General features: G+C 37.3%; 3 protein-coding genes across 3 annotated transcripts; all 3 read right to left on the bottom strand.

Annotated features, from left to right (window-relative positions):
• Positions 1–1,047: 1,047 nt before the first annotated feature.
• Positions 1,048–4,986, bottom strand: LOC117631678 (cation/H(+) antiporter 14-like). Its single transcript, XM_034364956.1, has 3 exons — positions 4,369–4,986; positions 2,530–3,534; positions 1,048–2,409 (listed from the first exon to the last, which is right to left on the bottom strand). The coding sequence occupies exons 1-3, from the start codon at positions 4,585–4,587 to the stop codon at positions 1,177–1,179; spliced, it is 2,457 nt and encodes an 818-aa protein (XP_034220847.1). The 5' UTR covers positions 4,588–4,986; the 3' UTR covers positions 1,048–1,176.
• A 251-nt stretch (positions 4,987–5,237) lies between these two features.
• Positions 5,238–6,944, bottom strand: LOC117631608. The gene has a single exon (XM_034364859.1). The coding sequence runs from the start codon at positions 6,906–6,908 to the stop codon at positions 5,433–5,435; it is 1,476 nt and encodes a 491-aa protein (XP_034220750.1). The 5' UTR covers positions 6,909–6,944; the 3' UTR covers positions 5,238–5,432.
• A 2,023-nt stretch (positions 6,945–8,967) lies between these two features.
• LOC117630791 (WRKY transcription factor WRKY24-like) lies at positions 8,968–12,051 on the bottom strand. The gene is made up of 5 exons (XM_034363570.1): positions 11,616–12,051; positions 11,116–11,301; positions 10,381–11,024; positions 10,095–10,256; positions 8,968–9,704 (listed from the first exon to the last, which is right to left on the bottom strand). Exons 1-5 carry the CDS (start codon positions 11,955–11,957, stop codon positions 9,266–9,268), a joined length of 1,773 nt encoding a protein of 590 aa, XP_034219461.1. The 5' UTR covers positions 11,958–12,051; the 3' UTR covers positions 8,968–9,265.
• Positions 12,052–18,110: the final 6,059 nt, after the last annotated feature.

The following is an 18,110-nucleotide window of genomic DNA, read 5'->3' as shown; positions in this document are numbered from 1 at the left end:
CAGATGAGTAGAAAAACGGAATTTGCCAAGGCAACCGAAGTCAGTTATGCAGGCTCTCGTTATTGGGTTTGGTACAAATATTATGAAAACAGTCTGAGTTGATTGAAAAAAAGTCTGATTAAGTAGTTGATAATTTGTTTGTGTTTGAATGCTTTTTTTAATTCTTTTCTATGCCACATGACTGTATGCCAGTACTCTACAATAATTTATTTGTCGGATTCATTAAGGTTAACTGACTGGCATTGGTTTTCTAGAGAAAAGGGTTATACAGAAAGAATGGCATTGGTTTTCTAGAGAAAATGGTTATACAGAAAGAATGAGTTGGCCAAAATTATTTTGATGTAGAGACTGTCCGAGAAAAGAGACATTCTAGAACTCGAAAATGAATCACTTCGTAACGTATGGTTATTTTCATTCGTAAACTTACATCAATTTTATAGAAAAATCTACATTATATGGCATTCCATAAATCCTGAATTTTGTGTAAATTATAAACTTATTCTCCGCCTTCAAACACACATTAAGTTTGAATGTCTGCCTTTGATAGGAAATCTATTTTTTATTTTTATTTTTATTTTTTTTGAGGTCCTTTCCTATTGAAAGGGGCGATAGCATATTAAACTCACACACACAACACGAATGCTAGGACTTGAACCCAGGACCTTGCCTGAAGGAGTAAATACTCCAAACCACTACACTAGTGGGTCCTTTGCATAGGAAATCTAATTTAGGTTCATATGAAAGATTGCATTTTCTGTTAAGTCTATTAGAGGAGATTGAGGTCTTACTAATGGAAAAAAAAGTCGAAGATGGAGGCATTTGTGACAAACTTTAACTTCATAATTATCTCGATTTGGATTTCTTTAACTATCAAAAGTCCACCATGTTGTAGAAAGATATGTCATTTCCATCGTGTTCATTTAAAACCTAAAATCGGAGCGATTAACGAATCTGAGAATAAAACCTTTTACACCCTAAACAATTGACTATGTCAATAAATGGAATCAGAAACTTCAGAAAATTGAGTATAAATAAGATTTTCTCACGTGTCTCTTCTTCATCATTCTGTACATAGAAGAACTCTTGGCGCTAAAACAATATACACTTTGCTTGATAAAAACAAAAGCAGACCTCCTATTTCTACAGAAAAACACTACTCTGAAAGTGAAGGACATGCTAGACTGGGCATCTTTTTGACTCATCACTACTTATTGGATTTGTAGAGTGAGGTGGTGGACAATCTCCTTCATCATCAAAGGAAGCAGGAAAGACACGCGATTGTACTGATCTGCTGCAAGTGGATGTTGGTGGCTGTTGCTGCACCACCAAAACTGAAAATGTAAAATCTGTAGCGGCTAGAATGTCTCCGATGACCCCAAGCTCAGGGCACTCCACCCAATCTGCATTCATTAGGCCTAATAAAAGTGGTGACTCTGGATCATGGTGGCAACCCACAATCACCAAATCAAAACCATCCTCCATAGAACGTATTATCTGCGTAGTTTCAGACCCGTCTTTCACAGTCTCCTCTCTGTACTGGTTTTTCTCCTTGCTCATTGCTGCTCGGATCGTGTACTCACGTAACAGTTCGTGTTCAGGATTAACCTCCCCCTTTTTGGTGGGCACTTTTTCGTGTTTGAATCGAACCAGTGTGAAGCTGATATTCGGATGCTCAGCCATGCGTCTGCCATAGGCAAGTGCCTCCAAATCATCCACACCGCCAAAGAAGAGTAAGGCGATTCGATAAAATGTCTTCCCTATTACGACAGAGGGGTTACCACGTAGTTGGCCACGGTCAATCAGGAAGCCAACAGAGCAAGGAGCCTTGTTCATGATCTTGCCGTTGACATATTTAATAGAACGGTTTGTTGCTCCCACTGATCCAAATATTGTCCATTGCTTGTGGTAAGGAAGGATTACAATGGTGGTACTCTTGTCCAGTGCCAAACTGCATACGTCGTCATGCATACTTGAATACGGCGCAATTGCGTTGAAGTGCTGCACCAGAGCACTCCCTTGTTGGCGCTGCTCATATCTGTTGAAGGCGTTGACAATGTGTTCAGAACTGGTGGCCTGAGATGTAACTTTCTTCAGATGGTAGTGGGGAACAAGCGAAGCGACTGCATGGCCAGTGAGTTCACTCAATTGTAGAACGAAGACTGTAATGGGATTGAACCTCGTGGGATTAGAGGCTTCAAGGAGGTTTATGAGGCTCGGGACATGTTCTTCGTTTTGGATACAGACCAAAATCCGGAGCCTGCTGTTGTTGCTAGAGTTGAGAATGGTCCTTCTCCCGTAGGCTGTGTACCTCCTCGATGGATCGTAGAGACGACCTACCATAATTCTGGCAATGCCGGTTACAATCAGCATTGTAATTAAGAGAAGGCCAAAACAAAGGTCATCCATGATCTGTGCAAGATTGAATAAGCAGGTACATAAATTAGCAAAATAATGAAAAGCCCACAAACTTTGCCAATTGGAAGAAACAAATGTACAGAACAAGATAGGGGCAGGGGGTTATCGAATCACCTTGCCGTCCCTCCATGCATTATATATAGCAACATCGGTGATGCCTTTGCAACACATGATTAGAGCAAGAGATGTAGCATCCCGGAAAGGAACTCCGAAATAAAGTGCAGGCAGAAGTGTGCCCACGAACTTCCCTACATATCCCATAATGATGACTAACTCGGTTATGGCCAAAGCTCTCCGTCCTCGGAAGGCCATCAAGTCTGTAGTCAAGCCACTAATCGCAAAGAAAACGGGAATGAACAGCCCATTTGTGATGGTGTCGAGCTTCTTTACCACGGTTGTCGCTATCGGTGGTCCTTCAGGCAAGACAATGCCCAACAATAAAGGGCCAAATGCAGATTGCCGGCCAAGATACTGGCTACAGAAGGCACACCCAAAGACAAGTACAAGAATGACAAAGAAGTGAAACTCCTCCAACTGTTGTCCTTCTGGGGTTTTTTTGGTTAACCATAGTATGAAAGGCCGCAAAACAAAAAGAACAACAACAAAAAAGAAGACCATCCAGAACATAGATGATAACGAATTCCATTTGGAGTGTTCGCGGAACGCACCAACTGTTGTCAAAGTTGTAGCCATACACACGCAGCACAAATCACTGACCATCGAGGTGTAGATGGCTAAGTGTCCCAGTTCCGAATTGAGAATATTTAACTCAGAAAGGAGGCTGATAATAACAGGAAAGGAAGAAAGGGAATTCGCTGTCACTACCACTACAAGGCCAGTTCTTAATGTCTGGTCCATAGGCATTAGGGAGCGCATGGTCAAGTAGGACAAGCCACCAATAACATAAGGCATAGCAAAAGCCAGGCTCCCTATTAGTGCAGCATTAGTTCCTACCTTTTTCAGTAAGTTTGCATTTAACTGAACTCCTAGTATGAAGAAGTGAAGCATGAAACCCAAATTTGCAAATATTTGAAGAGTCACTCTGCCTTCTGGAGGGAACAAGTAACGCATAAACGTCACATACCGCCCTAGAATGGTGGGACCTATTATAATACCAGCCTGGTTGAAGTAAATCATCACATCACTACAATCAAGACATATACAGCAGAGCAAAAGAACAAGAACAATCGCAGGCAAAGCAATTTGGATCATTCTAGTTGTGCAAAATGGGTATCTTGTATTCCTAGTTTAAAAAAGAGGATTAGCAAAACAGCCTCAAGCTTTTGATAAGTTCGCAATCATCTATTTACAAGGCTGAAAACTGTTTAATCATTCGCCTTCTGGGCAATCGATCTGGCGGAAGAGTTAATTGCTACTATCATACTTTGTAGGCATTCCTATCTTGAGATAGATGAATACTATGTCTCTTGCAATTGTCTTACTGTTGTAGCAAGTTTACATGAAGCTGTCTACCCTTGCATTACCCCAGCATGAGAAACTTGTGAAGTAATTAATATATGAAGTCAATTACAAGTTTGCATCGATATATTTTGACTGAACTTCACTTTTGGTCTGTAATATTATAATTTGATCAATTTACTCTTACGTTGTAGCAAAATCCACACTCCTTTTAAATTCTAATTTAAGTAAGATAGATCGGTGACCACCATTTAAACAGAGGTTAACAATTAACATTGCCACAATGTGCAAACAATAGGGGGTATAAACTGATCAAATTGAAACATTAAGAACTAAATGAAATTCACTCAAACTTGGATGCATAACAGTAGTACATGGCTTGACTTGGCGTCTTTCCTATCTTTCTCTTTCTCCTTTGATTTAAAGCAATTTGACCCCGCCCCTTGATAAATTTTGTGTCATGCAATACATGTTGGTTTATACTATTGGTTGAGAGAGAGAGAGAGAGAGAGAGAGAGAACGGGAAGAGCTCACCAAAAGTTGTGCCATCATCATACTTTGTTGAACAGGCCTCAATACAAAGTAGATAAATCTTGAAACAAAGAAAATTAGAATGGTCTGGACCAATAGAACAGGTAAGGCATAATCAAAAATATGGATGTCATGCCATAAACTTCTGGGGCATATTTTGTGGATAGATTGGCACACCAAAAATTCTTCGGTGTATGGCCCAGTGACGGTTCCCATACTCATTGTTGTGGCTTACAGAAAACGATAACTTCTCATACAACATAAGGAAAAAGAAACAACAAACGGAATAGGGAGAGGGAAAAATAAAGAAAAAGAAAGAGATGAATGAAAAGAAAATGAGACCAGATGCTGAGAGAAAGAGAGAGATCATCAAACCTATTAATAGAATATAATGTAACTATCAAAGTTAGCCATGCGAATACAGAGACCTTCCATAATATTCGGGAGAATGGCCCCTCTCCACTCAATCAGGCTTTCCTCAATTTAAGCTAAGATGTGATCCCCAGCTGACATATCGGCATCCAACAGTAGAGTCATATACTTACCAACTATGTGATCAACGTCTCTTAGTGGTTACATTTTAGAAGTGATTTGAACCATCAGATTCTCGTGATAATTACGAATTATCAAGGGAATCTGAACCATGCCAAACACGGAGAGAGAGAGAGAGAGAGAGAGAGAGAGAGAGAGAGAGAGAGAGAGAGAGAGCAGAAAGAGAGTTTCCACTCTTGTCCTTCAATGTGTAATCATATTTAACTAGTTTCTGAGCCAGAAATACCCAAATCTGTTCTCATCTTATATCACATAAGCATTATGTTGCAAAATAAATACTGCATCAGTACAAAATTTAAGCAAAAACCTGAGACGCCAAATCAGGGAAAAGAATGAACCATCTCATTGAATATTTTTCATTTGAACTAATAAAAGAATCGAGAAACAAAGAAACAAGAATCCGACCTACACACTACAAAGAATCAAGCAACACCTAACAGAAAGAACTCTAACTAGTATGTTTCCTGCAAGACTACAAGTCAACTATTAGTCAATTACCATACACAGGTCACCGGTCACCACCATTGATGTACAAGAACTCCAGTGTCTCTGAGCTTATTGAACAGGTCCAAGCATTGACCATACGTCCTCTTGAACTTGGGGCTCCTCTGACCCGGACAACATCTCTGCCATCTATTGTAATGGCACTCAAGAAAAATCTCATCAATCAAACAAATGGCACCAGTCTCAATCAACCTGGGAATCAAATGAAACTCAGTCCCTTCCACATCCATCTTCACCACCACAAAATCTCTCTCCGAAAACGTGTTCTTCAACCAATCCGCGAAATCAAACCCCTCAATCTTATCCACATTATCCCCATAATTCGACGAAGGCCTCACCAGTTGAACCCTCCCCATTCCTCTACCTTTTTCCACATTTTTCTTACTTGGGTCTCTTGTGATCTCAAAGAACAAGGTCTCATTCCTCACCCACGCCGCATAAGGCAAAAGAGACACCCCTTTCTTTGTTCTATACTCTTCGTGAAATGCCTTATCAGCCTCAATTGCATACACCTCAAAGCTAATGTTCTGTTTTGGGTACTGTTTCTTGAACCAACTTCCTATACTAGACCCATAGCTACGAGCCCCTACATCAACATAAACGTACCTCTGCTTATAGCTAATGTCCACCATTGAAGTTAAGTACTTTACCTTCTTCAAGTTCCTTTTCAATGCAATCCAAGGTTTCAGTGGCTCTTGCTCTATCAAAGCCTCTGCCTTTCTCACTATTTCCCGCTTATACCCTGGAACCGAGCATTTATAACCAGAATTGCCACCAGATAATTCAGCCTCTTTCCTCATCACAACCTCGCGAACCGACGTCGTTTCCAGGCCGTCGATCTCGCGCGACCGAATGAGTCTACAGCAATTGAACAATTGGAGAAAAGAATTGAAGCTGTACGAATCTTTAGCCACAATGTGAGCCACGAAGAACCCGCCCGGTTTCAGAGTCCGACAGAGCTCATCAGAAAAATCCACGGGTCGACCCGACCGGCCCAGACCCGAGAACTCAAAATCGAACGTGGCTTCATCAAACGGCTGGCGGTGGGCCTCGCCGGCAACGACCAACGGCGGAGTAGCCTTCTTAGAGACTCCAATCGAGTCGACGAAGCCGTTTTCTTGAAGTGCCAGGACGTCCTGGCCGGCTAGGGTTTCGACGCAGAGGGTTTTGAAATTGGGCGAGAGAAACCCATCGGCGATCAGGCCTTGGAAAATCGCCGAGTAGTAATCGACTGTTCTGCGCCACTTCTTGGTGGTCCAGAGCTCAGGAACGCGTGGCTGGGGGGATCCACGGACACGTAAGACCTCACCGCCGCCGAAGCGGAGTTTGAGGTTGTCGGGGAAGAAGCAGAAGTCGTTGTAGCCGCACGACTCGCCGGCGAGTGTGATGACGTAAGCGAATCGGATGGCCAGGACCAGGACACCGAAGGTGAGGATTCGTATGAGGATGTTCCATAGGCGGTTGGGTTTCCGTGTGGGAGGATCCATGATCACGACGAAGTTAAAGAATCAAAGAGGATTCTGTTAAAGCAGGACAGGAGGAGGGCTTGAAAATAGAGGGAAAGTCTGGAGGGGTACAATCGGAAAACTAATGATCTTTTTGTACACGTGGCTATTAAGTATTGGCTGATTTATGAATGAGTCGGCGGATGGTATTATAGCCGTTATGCTTTCTGCCGCCTTTCTTTTTGTATTTTTTTTTTTTTTTTCTTTTGGGTTGACTTGAAAGATGGAGAAGTATTTTCTTTAAATGAAGAAATTAGAATTAAAATGGGTTTATTATTTATATATAAAATAGCTGAGCCTTCTCTCATGACTATTTTTCTGACAGGAGTATTTATTGTTATATTGAGAAATAAAACCAAATATGTTGAAATTTTTGAACTAACTCAACCACTACCTGATTGACATTCACTTTTAGAATGTACTGTATATTAATATCATGTGAAGGGAGAGATATACACAAAAATATATAGATTTTATAACAACACGTAATTTATGACGATCCCCAATAACTTTTGATCATTTGTGATATCAATTATTGTCTAAAGTGCTTATAGTATTTCCAATACCATAAATTCGTTTTCTAATCTTAATTTATGATCATAATAACTCATTTAATTATTTCCCGAATCTTTGTTCTTATCGATCCAACATCTTCACCAATGCGTACCAAGTTGTCTTTGATTCCACTTGCATGTATAAAATGGAACAATTTTTATGAGTAGTCAACATTCCAAAAATATTGTGCACGTAAAAACAAGATCACATACGTGAGCTCCTTGTGCTCTTAAACGATCATGCAAAAACCCCAACAACAAAACCCCTTTAATTTGGCTCCATTTTAGAACTCACAAAACGACAATTTGACAATCTAAGGATATCTATGGAAAACCGGCTTTAGATAATGAAAAAAGGATTAAAGAATAATTAATATAAAAAAAAGGGAACAAAGAGCCGTAACATTAATTAACAAATTGAATATAAAAATGGATTAAAAATTGACATAATGTAGATAGGGATCTATTGCTTTGGTCGGTCGGCGGGAGTATGTGTGAACGGGCATCTGGGTCCCAATTCCCCCCCAACTTCGCACCGTGTGGCTCACGCTAGTGTCTTGCTCTTATCATCACACCCATGCTTTTTAAAATACATAAAAACAAAAGGGTTAAATTGCACAAATTATCCATGTCATTGTCAAGTGTGGGATTGTATGTGAATCCAACTCTTTTATAGCGAAGAACGCTCTTAATTATGTCTTTTTTTGTTACCAATTTCAGTCTATTTGCGTAGGTTTACACATAAGATTTAAAATGACTCTTTTACCTCTAAAAGTTCGATTAGGATTAAGAATTTGTTTGAAACTGCTTCTGAAAGAATTAAAAGCATTTTTTGACACTAAATTACTCGTAAGTAGAAAAATTTAAAAACGTTTATGAATCATAAAACCATTACTATACATTGTGATGACTTTGTAATTATTAAAAGTATTTTCTAACAAAGAAAAGCACTACTCTTCATCAAAATTTTAACATAATTTGTAGGTCATAAAACCACTACTATCTATTATTTACTTTCTTTTTTTGTCATAGGAGCAACGTTGACATATGAGCTACGAAAGAGGATTTGTGCAACTTAAATAAAAGCAAATTGTCATGGAATAGACCAGAATGGCTATATTATACCATCCATGACCCAATTACTGTGAACGCGGCATAATACAAGTTGGGCCCACCAAGTGACCTACCCAGAAGACTCCATGTGTGAATATAAAAAAGAAAGAAAGTATACAAATTTGACCTTGACCAACTTGTGCACTAAGTAATGTAATCTCCAGCTCCGACATATTTGACCCATTCAAACCTCTGCTTAAGATGTAACTGATGACAATTGCATATCTAACTAAAAGCCATGGCCTGAGAGTTTAAAAATGGGCCTCACAACTTGTACAGATGTTGCTGAATGATAATTGGCAATACGGTCTGAGGAGAGAGAGAGAGAGAGAGAGAGAGCAGAAAAGAAAACAACAGGAACATTTGCAAGTACATAAAGATAAAATCCAAATTCATTGTCATACACTATGAGCTAAAATGAAACATATGGGGTACAAAAAAAATTGAATTGAGGCTCCCTAACTGAGCTAGCAAAGAAAGCCCCAAAACAATTAAAATAATAATAATAATATATTAAGAAACTTCTTTCTATGCCCATACAAGTTTTGAATTTACAATCAATCCCTGTAAAAGAATGTACAAACACAAAAAACCAAAAAAGAAAGAAGCAATGAATGGAATGAACCTGACTGTGTGTGCGCTTATTGTAATGACTATCGGTTTTTATTTTTATCAGCATAGCAATGATTCAAAAAATGCATCATCTCTTGGCTCCTCCTTGGTTTTAGAAAACATGTTCTCATTGAGCTGCGCTTGGTTCATGTATGACGCCATAGAGTTATCAAATCCTGCAAATCCGAAACTCCCGGGGCTCTGCAACATCTCCAGGGTAAAGGGTGCTTGTTGCCCTTCTGATGTTTGTTGCCTTAAGTTGTTAGTTTGATGGGCCACAGGCCTCATTGCTGTGGCTACATTGTTATTGTTGTTGTTAATGTTGTTGTTGTTTGGTAGAGCCCTATTGACAGAAGCATGGCTGCCGCTGCCACGAGCTGCCGGAACATCATGGTTGTGCTTTCCTTCATAGGTTGTGATCACAGCTCTAAGATCATGAGAAGCTCTCTCAACATGCTTTCTCACTGGACATCCTGGATTTGTGCACTTGTAGTAGCTCCTGCAATTTCAAAAATAAAACACACCCCAATTAGCAAACAAGTTATAGAATCTAGTTTCTTAAAGGAAATCCACTTTTTCCAAAAGGAAGAAGTGAAAATTTACAGCATTCACACCCATCAAAAGCAAACTTTAGAAGAAAGTGTCTTTTTAAAAAGAAACTAAGATGTTATCTAGAAGAAGGTACATATAAAGAATCCACTTTGTGTGGCACTTTTTTTTATATCTTCTTTACAAAATGAGACTTAATTTAGTGATATGTTTTCCGGGAAAAGTGTCCAATTAGGTAGAGATTGAACAATGGCAATAATAATATTGAATTATCAAAGCAATCCATCTTTCAAAAGTTCGAAAAAGTATATATCAAAATCATGACTAAGAGGAGCTTTACCTTGGATTTGGATTGCCCTTTACCACCTTCTGCCCGTACTTCCTCCATCTGTACCCATCATCTAGAATATCAATATCACTGGTTGTTTGAACTACAACTCTAGGCTCTCTCACTGTTCTGCTCCCAGGAGCTGAAATACCTTCATTATCAACTTCCTTTTTCCTGCATAATCATGGAAAATCACTAATTAATCACACACAAAAAACCCAAAAAACTCAATGGAAATACTTCAACTTAACTCATCAAACACAAAATATTGTTCATGCATTTAATAAATCAAACTTACCATCTTTTGGCATTAGGTTCATCTTCATCAAATTCATCCCCTCCTCCTGACTTGCTTTTCTGAGAACTCTGTTCAAAATCATCATCTCCCATCGAAATGGATGAATTTTCTGGAGTTCCAATGGAATCCATTTGTGAATTACCATGATTGGCAAAAGACTGATCTGGGATTTCGTTGGTGTTGGGATTAGAACCCTGAATTGCATGAGAAGAATTTGATGATGATCTTCTAGTATTCTGTGGCTTGGGATGGTTATGGTTGCCCTTGTAAACTATCTCAGTGATTTGCCCATCCAAAGACCTCTCTACTTTCTTCTTAGTTGGGCAATTGGGGTAAGTACACTTGTAATAGCTCCTTGGATTTTCACTTCCCTTCACTTGTTTTTGACCATATTTTCTCCAATTGAACCCATCATCTGACTTCCTGCTCAAGGTCTGAGATTGTTGGTGGTTGTAGTTGCTATACTCAGATTGGAAACCACCATTGGCCTGACTACTATTTTGGATATTGGTGGCCATTCCAGATGAGAAGCTCTGCACAGAACCATATTCAGGTTTCACCGTACTCTTCCCTGAGGAAAAATCATCTTGCTTTTGGGGTTCTTGTGCCTGAAAGTAACTGTTACTCCATGCCTGTTCTTGTGCCTGAAAGAAAAGCAACAAATTAGTAAACAATTCAGAATATCTACAAAGAAAAATAAACAAGTGAAAATTGAAAAAATAAAACACCACATACAGTTTGAATTGTGCTGTTAGAAGATTGAAACATTGTTGATGATGAAGTGAGGGGTCTTGTTTGTGTTTGGAAAGAGAAATCTGAGTAGTTCTTGCTTTCCTGTTTAACAATCTGCTGGTTGTTTCCAGAATTGGCCTTCCAAAAGGCCTGAGCTGCAAAACTTCCAGTAGTTGGAGATGGAAGAATCTGCCAACAATAACACAAAACAAGAAATACCCATTAGTAAAAACATCAAAACAAAATTGAAGAACAAACAAAACCCAACAATTAAGCAGCAAAATTATCAAACTCAAAAAGAACAACTAAAAAACCAGAAGACTTTGACTCAAAGTTAAAACCTTGTTAGCAAAGTCCAATCATTTGGTCTCAAGGGAAATGAAAAATATCTACTTCTTTTTTAACTTTTCTTTCCCTTTATTCCAATTTTCTCGAAACCCAAACAGAGCATGTTGCAAAACCCAAGAAAACAGATATTCAAAATACACATAACATATACATACGTTTGAAGTGCTTAGGAGGACAGGAGAGTCAAGAAGCTCAGCTGGGCTCAACCCAGCTGGGATTGCGAAGTAAGAAGAGGGAGAAACGGAGGGAGGAGAAATGGGCAGCGAAGGAGGAGGAAGAGACTTGAATTTGGGCACACCAGACCCAGTACGTTCTGCTATTCGATCTGCTAGCCCGCCATGGCCAACATGTCGAGCTGTGGTGTTGGTGCTGGGGTCTTCATCTGTGCCAGAGGCTAAGAGATCAGAGAAGGAGGTGGTCATGAACGGGTGCGTCGAGAAAGTGAAGGTTGGGTGTGAATTTGCAGAGGTGTCTAAGCTCCCAGAAGAGGAGGCCATAAAGAGAAGGAGAGGGAGAGAATTGAGCTTAGTGAAAGAGAGAGCTTTTTTGTGTGTTGAAAATGGATAATAATAATAAGAGATTGTGGAGAAGAGAAGATGGTCACGTATCGCATAAGGCTCTTCTTTGTATTGGGGAGCTTTCTCAGAAGCTCAGGGGAGCTTTGACCGTTGAATATTTTGCCATTTTCTTTCTTTTTTTTCTTCTTTTTTTAATTTATATTTTTTTCTGGTCAAAGCTCGTGGGTTTGACTGGTTGGCGGCTATAGTTTTATTTATTTATTTTTATACGCTAGTTTTAATAACGGAGGCGATTTAAAAAATAACTAAATTAAATATTTTAAATTAATTAATTGTATGTAAGCCAATATAATTAATATCCCCATTTAAAATACATATCCAATCATCTATCCACTCTAACGGTTGATATGGATGTCCTCAACTAATTCAATATCTCCTCCTCTCTTATACGCCACCAATTATATAAATGTTAATTTGATGAGTTATTAGAATATACTTATATTGTAAAAATTAACAATTTCCGTATTATTATTATTATTATTATTGCAATTATTTGAAATTTTGGTTTAAATATTTCATAACTATATGGTTCCTTTTCGCTTTCAATAAGTACCTACGTTTATTAAAAATTTAAGATGACAAAATAAAGAGAGGGGAGTTTTACCTATCCTTTTGTGAGAGTTTTTTACCCTTTTTTTTTTATGAGAGTTTTATTTGTATTGTTATGGTTTGGTTTTTCAAGCTTTAACTCTATTTAATTGTTCTGAGTTTGCAATTTTAGTTGAGATGTTTATATCAAAAAAATTTCGATCATGCGTGATCGTTAGTGCATGTACACCAGATTGTCTCAATTTTGATATTAGATCGTTCCGTTATTGTAATATCCTTTTTGTGGCTAGTTTTGTATTGGCCCTTTATGCCTAGTTTGTATTGGTCATTTGCTGTTAGTGACTTTTTTGGTTGAATTATAAATGTAATTCCATAATTTCTAAAAAGAATAGAGAAGAGTTAGATAAACTACATTAAGCTAATGCATAATTAAGAGCATAAAATAATAATGTGGTCCATTAGTAGATACTTAGGTGCTAAGAGTTAAGAGTATATAACTTATTAACTTGTAAGATACTCTAAATAAAATTAGACGATTTAAATTTAAAACTTTGAAAGTAACATGATGTTTTTGTCCAATATAATATCAGCCGGTTCATAATAGAAGTTAGGAACCCCAAATTTCTTCTTGAGGATTATCCACACCAAGTAGGAAGGATAGTGTTTTCTTGTTTAATAGATGCAAAAATTGGAAGTGGCCATTTTCTAGTAACAAAGTTTGTATGGTGTGAAATTTGAGGAACACATGACATGCATTAATGGTAGGTTTTTCTTTTAATTTATGTGACAAGTGGTGGGAGAAGGATGGTACTGAGATATTTACAAAAGTCGTGCAATCTAGAAGATGCATGAGTCATCGATCTCATAGACGTATACCGTGTTAAAGGGGCATTGTCCACTAGCCATGCAAATCTAGAAGCAAAGCATCTTCCAAATCTTTGTGGAAATAAAAAACTAAGACATATATAACAGCTTAATTATTCTCCTACTACCTAACCTAACCCATATGCAAGTGCTTTCTCAACACTTTATCATTTTTATTTTATTTATTTCCGCTGCAGTGAATTTGACTAAGCTCATATCTGTCGAGGAGAAAGTTTAATATCCTTTTATGTAAATATACAATTCTATGTGCCTATTTGTTGAAGAATCCAAAAGGAAAAGCATCCTGCATACATATATGCTCTGACCCTAGAAAGTGGGTACACTAAGATTTTGGTTAGGAAGCAAACAAGGCAGAACTTCAAATATAGTAATATTCTAATAATAATACCTCGATCATGCAGGTTCATATAAGTTTTCTTATAGGTGACATTGACACATACATAAAAGTGCAAGGCTGCAATTTCACTGAATTAGTAAAAAATAAAATAAAATGGTTTGACCATGATATTTAACCCAAAATAATCAACCTATAATTAGTGGTTAATTCAACTTTCATCATACTTGACCCTTTAGTTTTCAATGGGTTGATAACTAACTATAGTATGATTGCAATCATGAACATATCCTCAAAATGTCAACATATGGTATAAGTTCTACTTTGTTGGATAAATAACCAATATTTAAGGTGAATTTTAGTGATAATTTGGAAGTAATTTAGATTTGGAGTTTTAAACAAAATACTTTTGTGATATATTATAATGAATAATTTCTTCATTTTTCGTGTGAGAGTCCGGCGTAATATGTGGTGTAAAAATACCCAATTGAAAAGGTTGGTTGAGGCATTTGTGTAGAGAAGGGGTTTGGGATCAAACTGACAAAAACAAAAACAAAAAAGAGAAAAAGAAACAAATAATAATAAAAATGTAAATGCAGTCAAAGTCAACATTTTCGCATGGATTGACTGTGCATCGCTGATCATGCACTGCCGTGCGACCGCCAGAATTTCACGCGCAAGAGACATGTGTGTAAAATGCACGGAGGATTTTGATTCGATATTCGCATCCGGGCTTATTAGGTTTCTTTCTTTCTTTGTTTGGTTAAAAGGTTTCTCGTTTAATTTTTTTTTTGCTCCACTCGTGTATTAGTATTAGTTACTTTTTGTTTTGTTTTAAGTACACGTGCATGTTGTGGGTTGAATTTTAGAAATTATAGGCAGAGAAATTTTGGAATTAAGTTTAGCACTTGTGTGTATCAAGCTGGAAAAAAGATAAAGATGAAGATGAAGATAAACATTAAAGTTGCGTAGGTGAACGGAGAATATAGGAATTTTTATAAATTTTTTTAGGAACACAGGCTTTTTAAGTGAGAGATAATCCGAATCTGAAATTTCTTCCAACATTAAAAAGAAACGAATTGTTAAACTAAAGAGTAGTTACTAACTTTTGACTTTTAGAGTCTAATAAACTCACTTCACTACTAATCTGTTGCCGACTAGCATTTGAGGACTTGTTGTCCAAATATTTTTAACATTTCAAGTGGTCTCAAGTTTGAATTCCGTCTCGTAATTGATAAGGCAAATTCAAACACTAGAATCTTTCTTTTTTCTTTTGTGTAAAATTTTTCAGAGAACCATAAAAAGTCAAAATTGTTTAAAGTTAAGAGTGAGTAAATAATGGGCCATCCAGTTCCCAATCCATTTCTCTCGCACGGGTCAAAAGGCCTTCTTCCTTTTCTTTTTCTTTTTTTAAAAGTTCAACTTCCGAATGATTCAAGTCCCATCGTTTTGGATCCATCTCAAAGTCTAAGCCCGACAAATGGGTCAAAAGTTTGTTGCATGCATTGCTATATGATGATCATTTAAGAAAGGTCCAAGTTGTGATTCTTCTCTTCGCCTTCAAACTGGGCCGGAGTTTTTGTTTTTCTATTTCAATATAAGTTATATTATAAACTATAATAGGGAGTTTCACACACACTATCAAGATGACTTTAGGGTTCGAATCTGAGACCACTTGTATATAAGTTAATGTCATTTTTCACTGGTCTAGACCCTACTAACCGAGAGTTAAATAGAAGAAAATATGAATTATGGTCAGTTTGCTTACATAACTACATCAATCCAACAACTTAGTTTAACATGTGATCATAGAATTCTAAGTTGGAGTTAAAAGATAAATGTAAAAGAAAAAGGAAATCGATTAAAAGATAAATTGATTCATTTCACTCTGGGCTGGCTCATATAGTGGAGGCTCATGGCCTTATAAGACCAGAAACTATTCTAAAAGCTTCTAAGCTGCCATGGAGGCCCATTAACAATATGACCTGGGGCCATTAAGCAAGGCACATGCAATGCAAGCTATGCAAGCCGCTCCTATATCTGCTAGGACCTTGGGCTTCCATGTATCCAAAATAAAGTATGGCTCAAGCTAGCTTGACCTTTTTGACCACTCCACAGGCCCAAATGGGCAGGCCATTTGAAGTCAAGATGGTCAAAGTTTACAGTCGGCTCATGCAGATTATAACATAAAGGCAATGAGCATCTCTGGTTCAAACAAAACTTTATCTTGAAGAAAACAAATAAACATGTGATTGTTGTAAGTAGATGGAGCCCACACAAAGAAAATAAGAAAATGATAATCAAAGGGAAAATGATGATGTTGGGAAAAGAAGACTTTGGAGATGTAGGGGAAGCCATCCAATTTGCCTATAAATAGGCTTCCTCATTCACTTGTAGAACACCACTGATCCAAAGAAAAAATAGAGAGAGAGAAATTTGAGAGTGTAAAAGCTTTATCTTAGAAGAGTTTTATCAGGGTGGGAAAGTTTCGTCAGTATAAAAACCATAAGAGTAAATATAATCCTACTTTATTCAGTGGTATTTTTTCATACTTTGATTATTATTTTTATAACACGTTATCAGCACGATAGTCTCTTCCTTTTACTTCTAAATTTTCTCAGCTCAACACTATGTGGTTATTTATCTGTGTCTTCTCTGTCATATGTCTCCTCTCACTTTACTACTACGACAACATGCAAACTTTCTTTTTTGTATTTTCACAATTCTTATGTTGCTTCATCCATGTTTGTTTAATTTATTTTTTCATACTGTAATTTGGAATGGTGCCTTTTATACCCTATTATGTTATTTTATGGTGGTGTTATTTTCATTGCCCATCTCGTTGTAACACATATTATCGTATTAAACATGATGGTGTGATCTTAAAACTCATCTTATTATATCTTGAATAGTGGCGCAATTATATTGCCCACAATATATAATATGTTATATACTTCATATATATTAGGTGGTGGTTTTATCCTCACATTTACTTTATTTACTGTATGGTGTATGTTTATTACCCATACAATAGTATTTATTTAAAAGTGTGGAGCGAGTTTATAGTCCACACAACTACATTTACTTTTATTTAAAGTATGGTGCGGAATTAACCCCCATACAGCAAGTAATTTACTTTATCGCATATTTACATTTATTTAAAGTATGGTGCGGAATTAACCCCCATATGCAACAAGTAATTGACTTTATGAATTTACTTTATCGCACATTTACATTTATTTAAAGTATGGTGCGGAATTAACCCTCATACAACAAGTAATTTACTTTATGAACTTACTTTATTGCACATGTATATTTATTTAAAGTATGGTGCGGAATTAACCCCCATACATCAAGTAATTTACTTTATCTCACATTTACTTAAAGAATGGTGCGGGTTTATCGTCCATGCTAGCAAATTTAATTATAGCACTTTATTTTCAGTTAATATACATGAATAATGAGGGCCTGAAGTTCCTCAAACAATTATAGGGCCTGAAATTCCTATTAATAAATGGCTTAATGTCTCAGATCCCGAACCTAGAGTTTCGGGTAAAATATACAAGATATTTTTGGCCTGGAGTTCAAAAATATATCAAGCCTGAAGATTATTGCAAATTCTGATGCATCTCATTGTCCTTTAAGATGGCTCACAGGACTCGCCCAGAATTCCTTGGAACCCGAGACGAATTCTGTGGAAATTCTGACATCACACCGATGTTGGACGCACTTCAATTACTATATCCTCTTTTCCAAAATTAAGGAAAACTGGCATGAGACTTTCTGCCGAAATTTCGGCAATCTCCCTTGAAAAATGGACATTTCCTAAAATTTCTCAACCTGCTAAAACATATTTAATATCACCAAGCAGTAACATGCACAAGATAATTTCATACAGTTTACAAAGATGGCCTCTGACCTCACAATCATACCCTAGTACGGGTGAAAACAAAGAAATTCAAAAGGCTAAGACCAGGATCAAACACCCATCTCAACGGATTTCAGACTCAACAAGACCACAAACACCTTTTAACCACGATTACTTGGTAAAACCGAAATAAAATCAATCAATCAAGCCTCATTCTCAAGTGAGCTTAAGGACCATCGAAAAAGTCGAAACCAAACTCATCCAAAGAGCAAAAAAAGTGAGACTAGATCCAAACGACTAAATTAAAGTTCTACCTACATACCCTTATTTAGGGATCAAGCCACACGTAAATAGAGAGATGAGAGAGAAATTTACCTTTTTCGAGAAAATAGAGAGATGAGAGAGAAAAACATTTAAATTTATTTTTCATGTTAAA

Source organism: Prunus dulcis, chromosome 6, assembly GCF_902201215.1.
Source record: "Prunus dulcis chromosome 6, ALMONDv2, whole genome shotgun sequence".
Classification (NCBI taxonomy): domain Eukaryota; kingdom Viridiplantae; phylum Streptophyta; class Magnoliopsida; order Rosales; family Rosaceae; genus Prunus; species Prunus dulcis.
The sequence above is the reverse complement of the archived record's forward strand: the minus strand, read 5'-3'. Positions and strand labels throughout refer to the sequence as shown.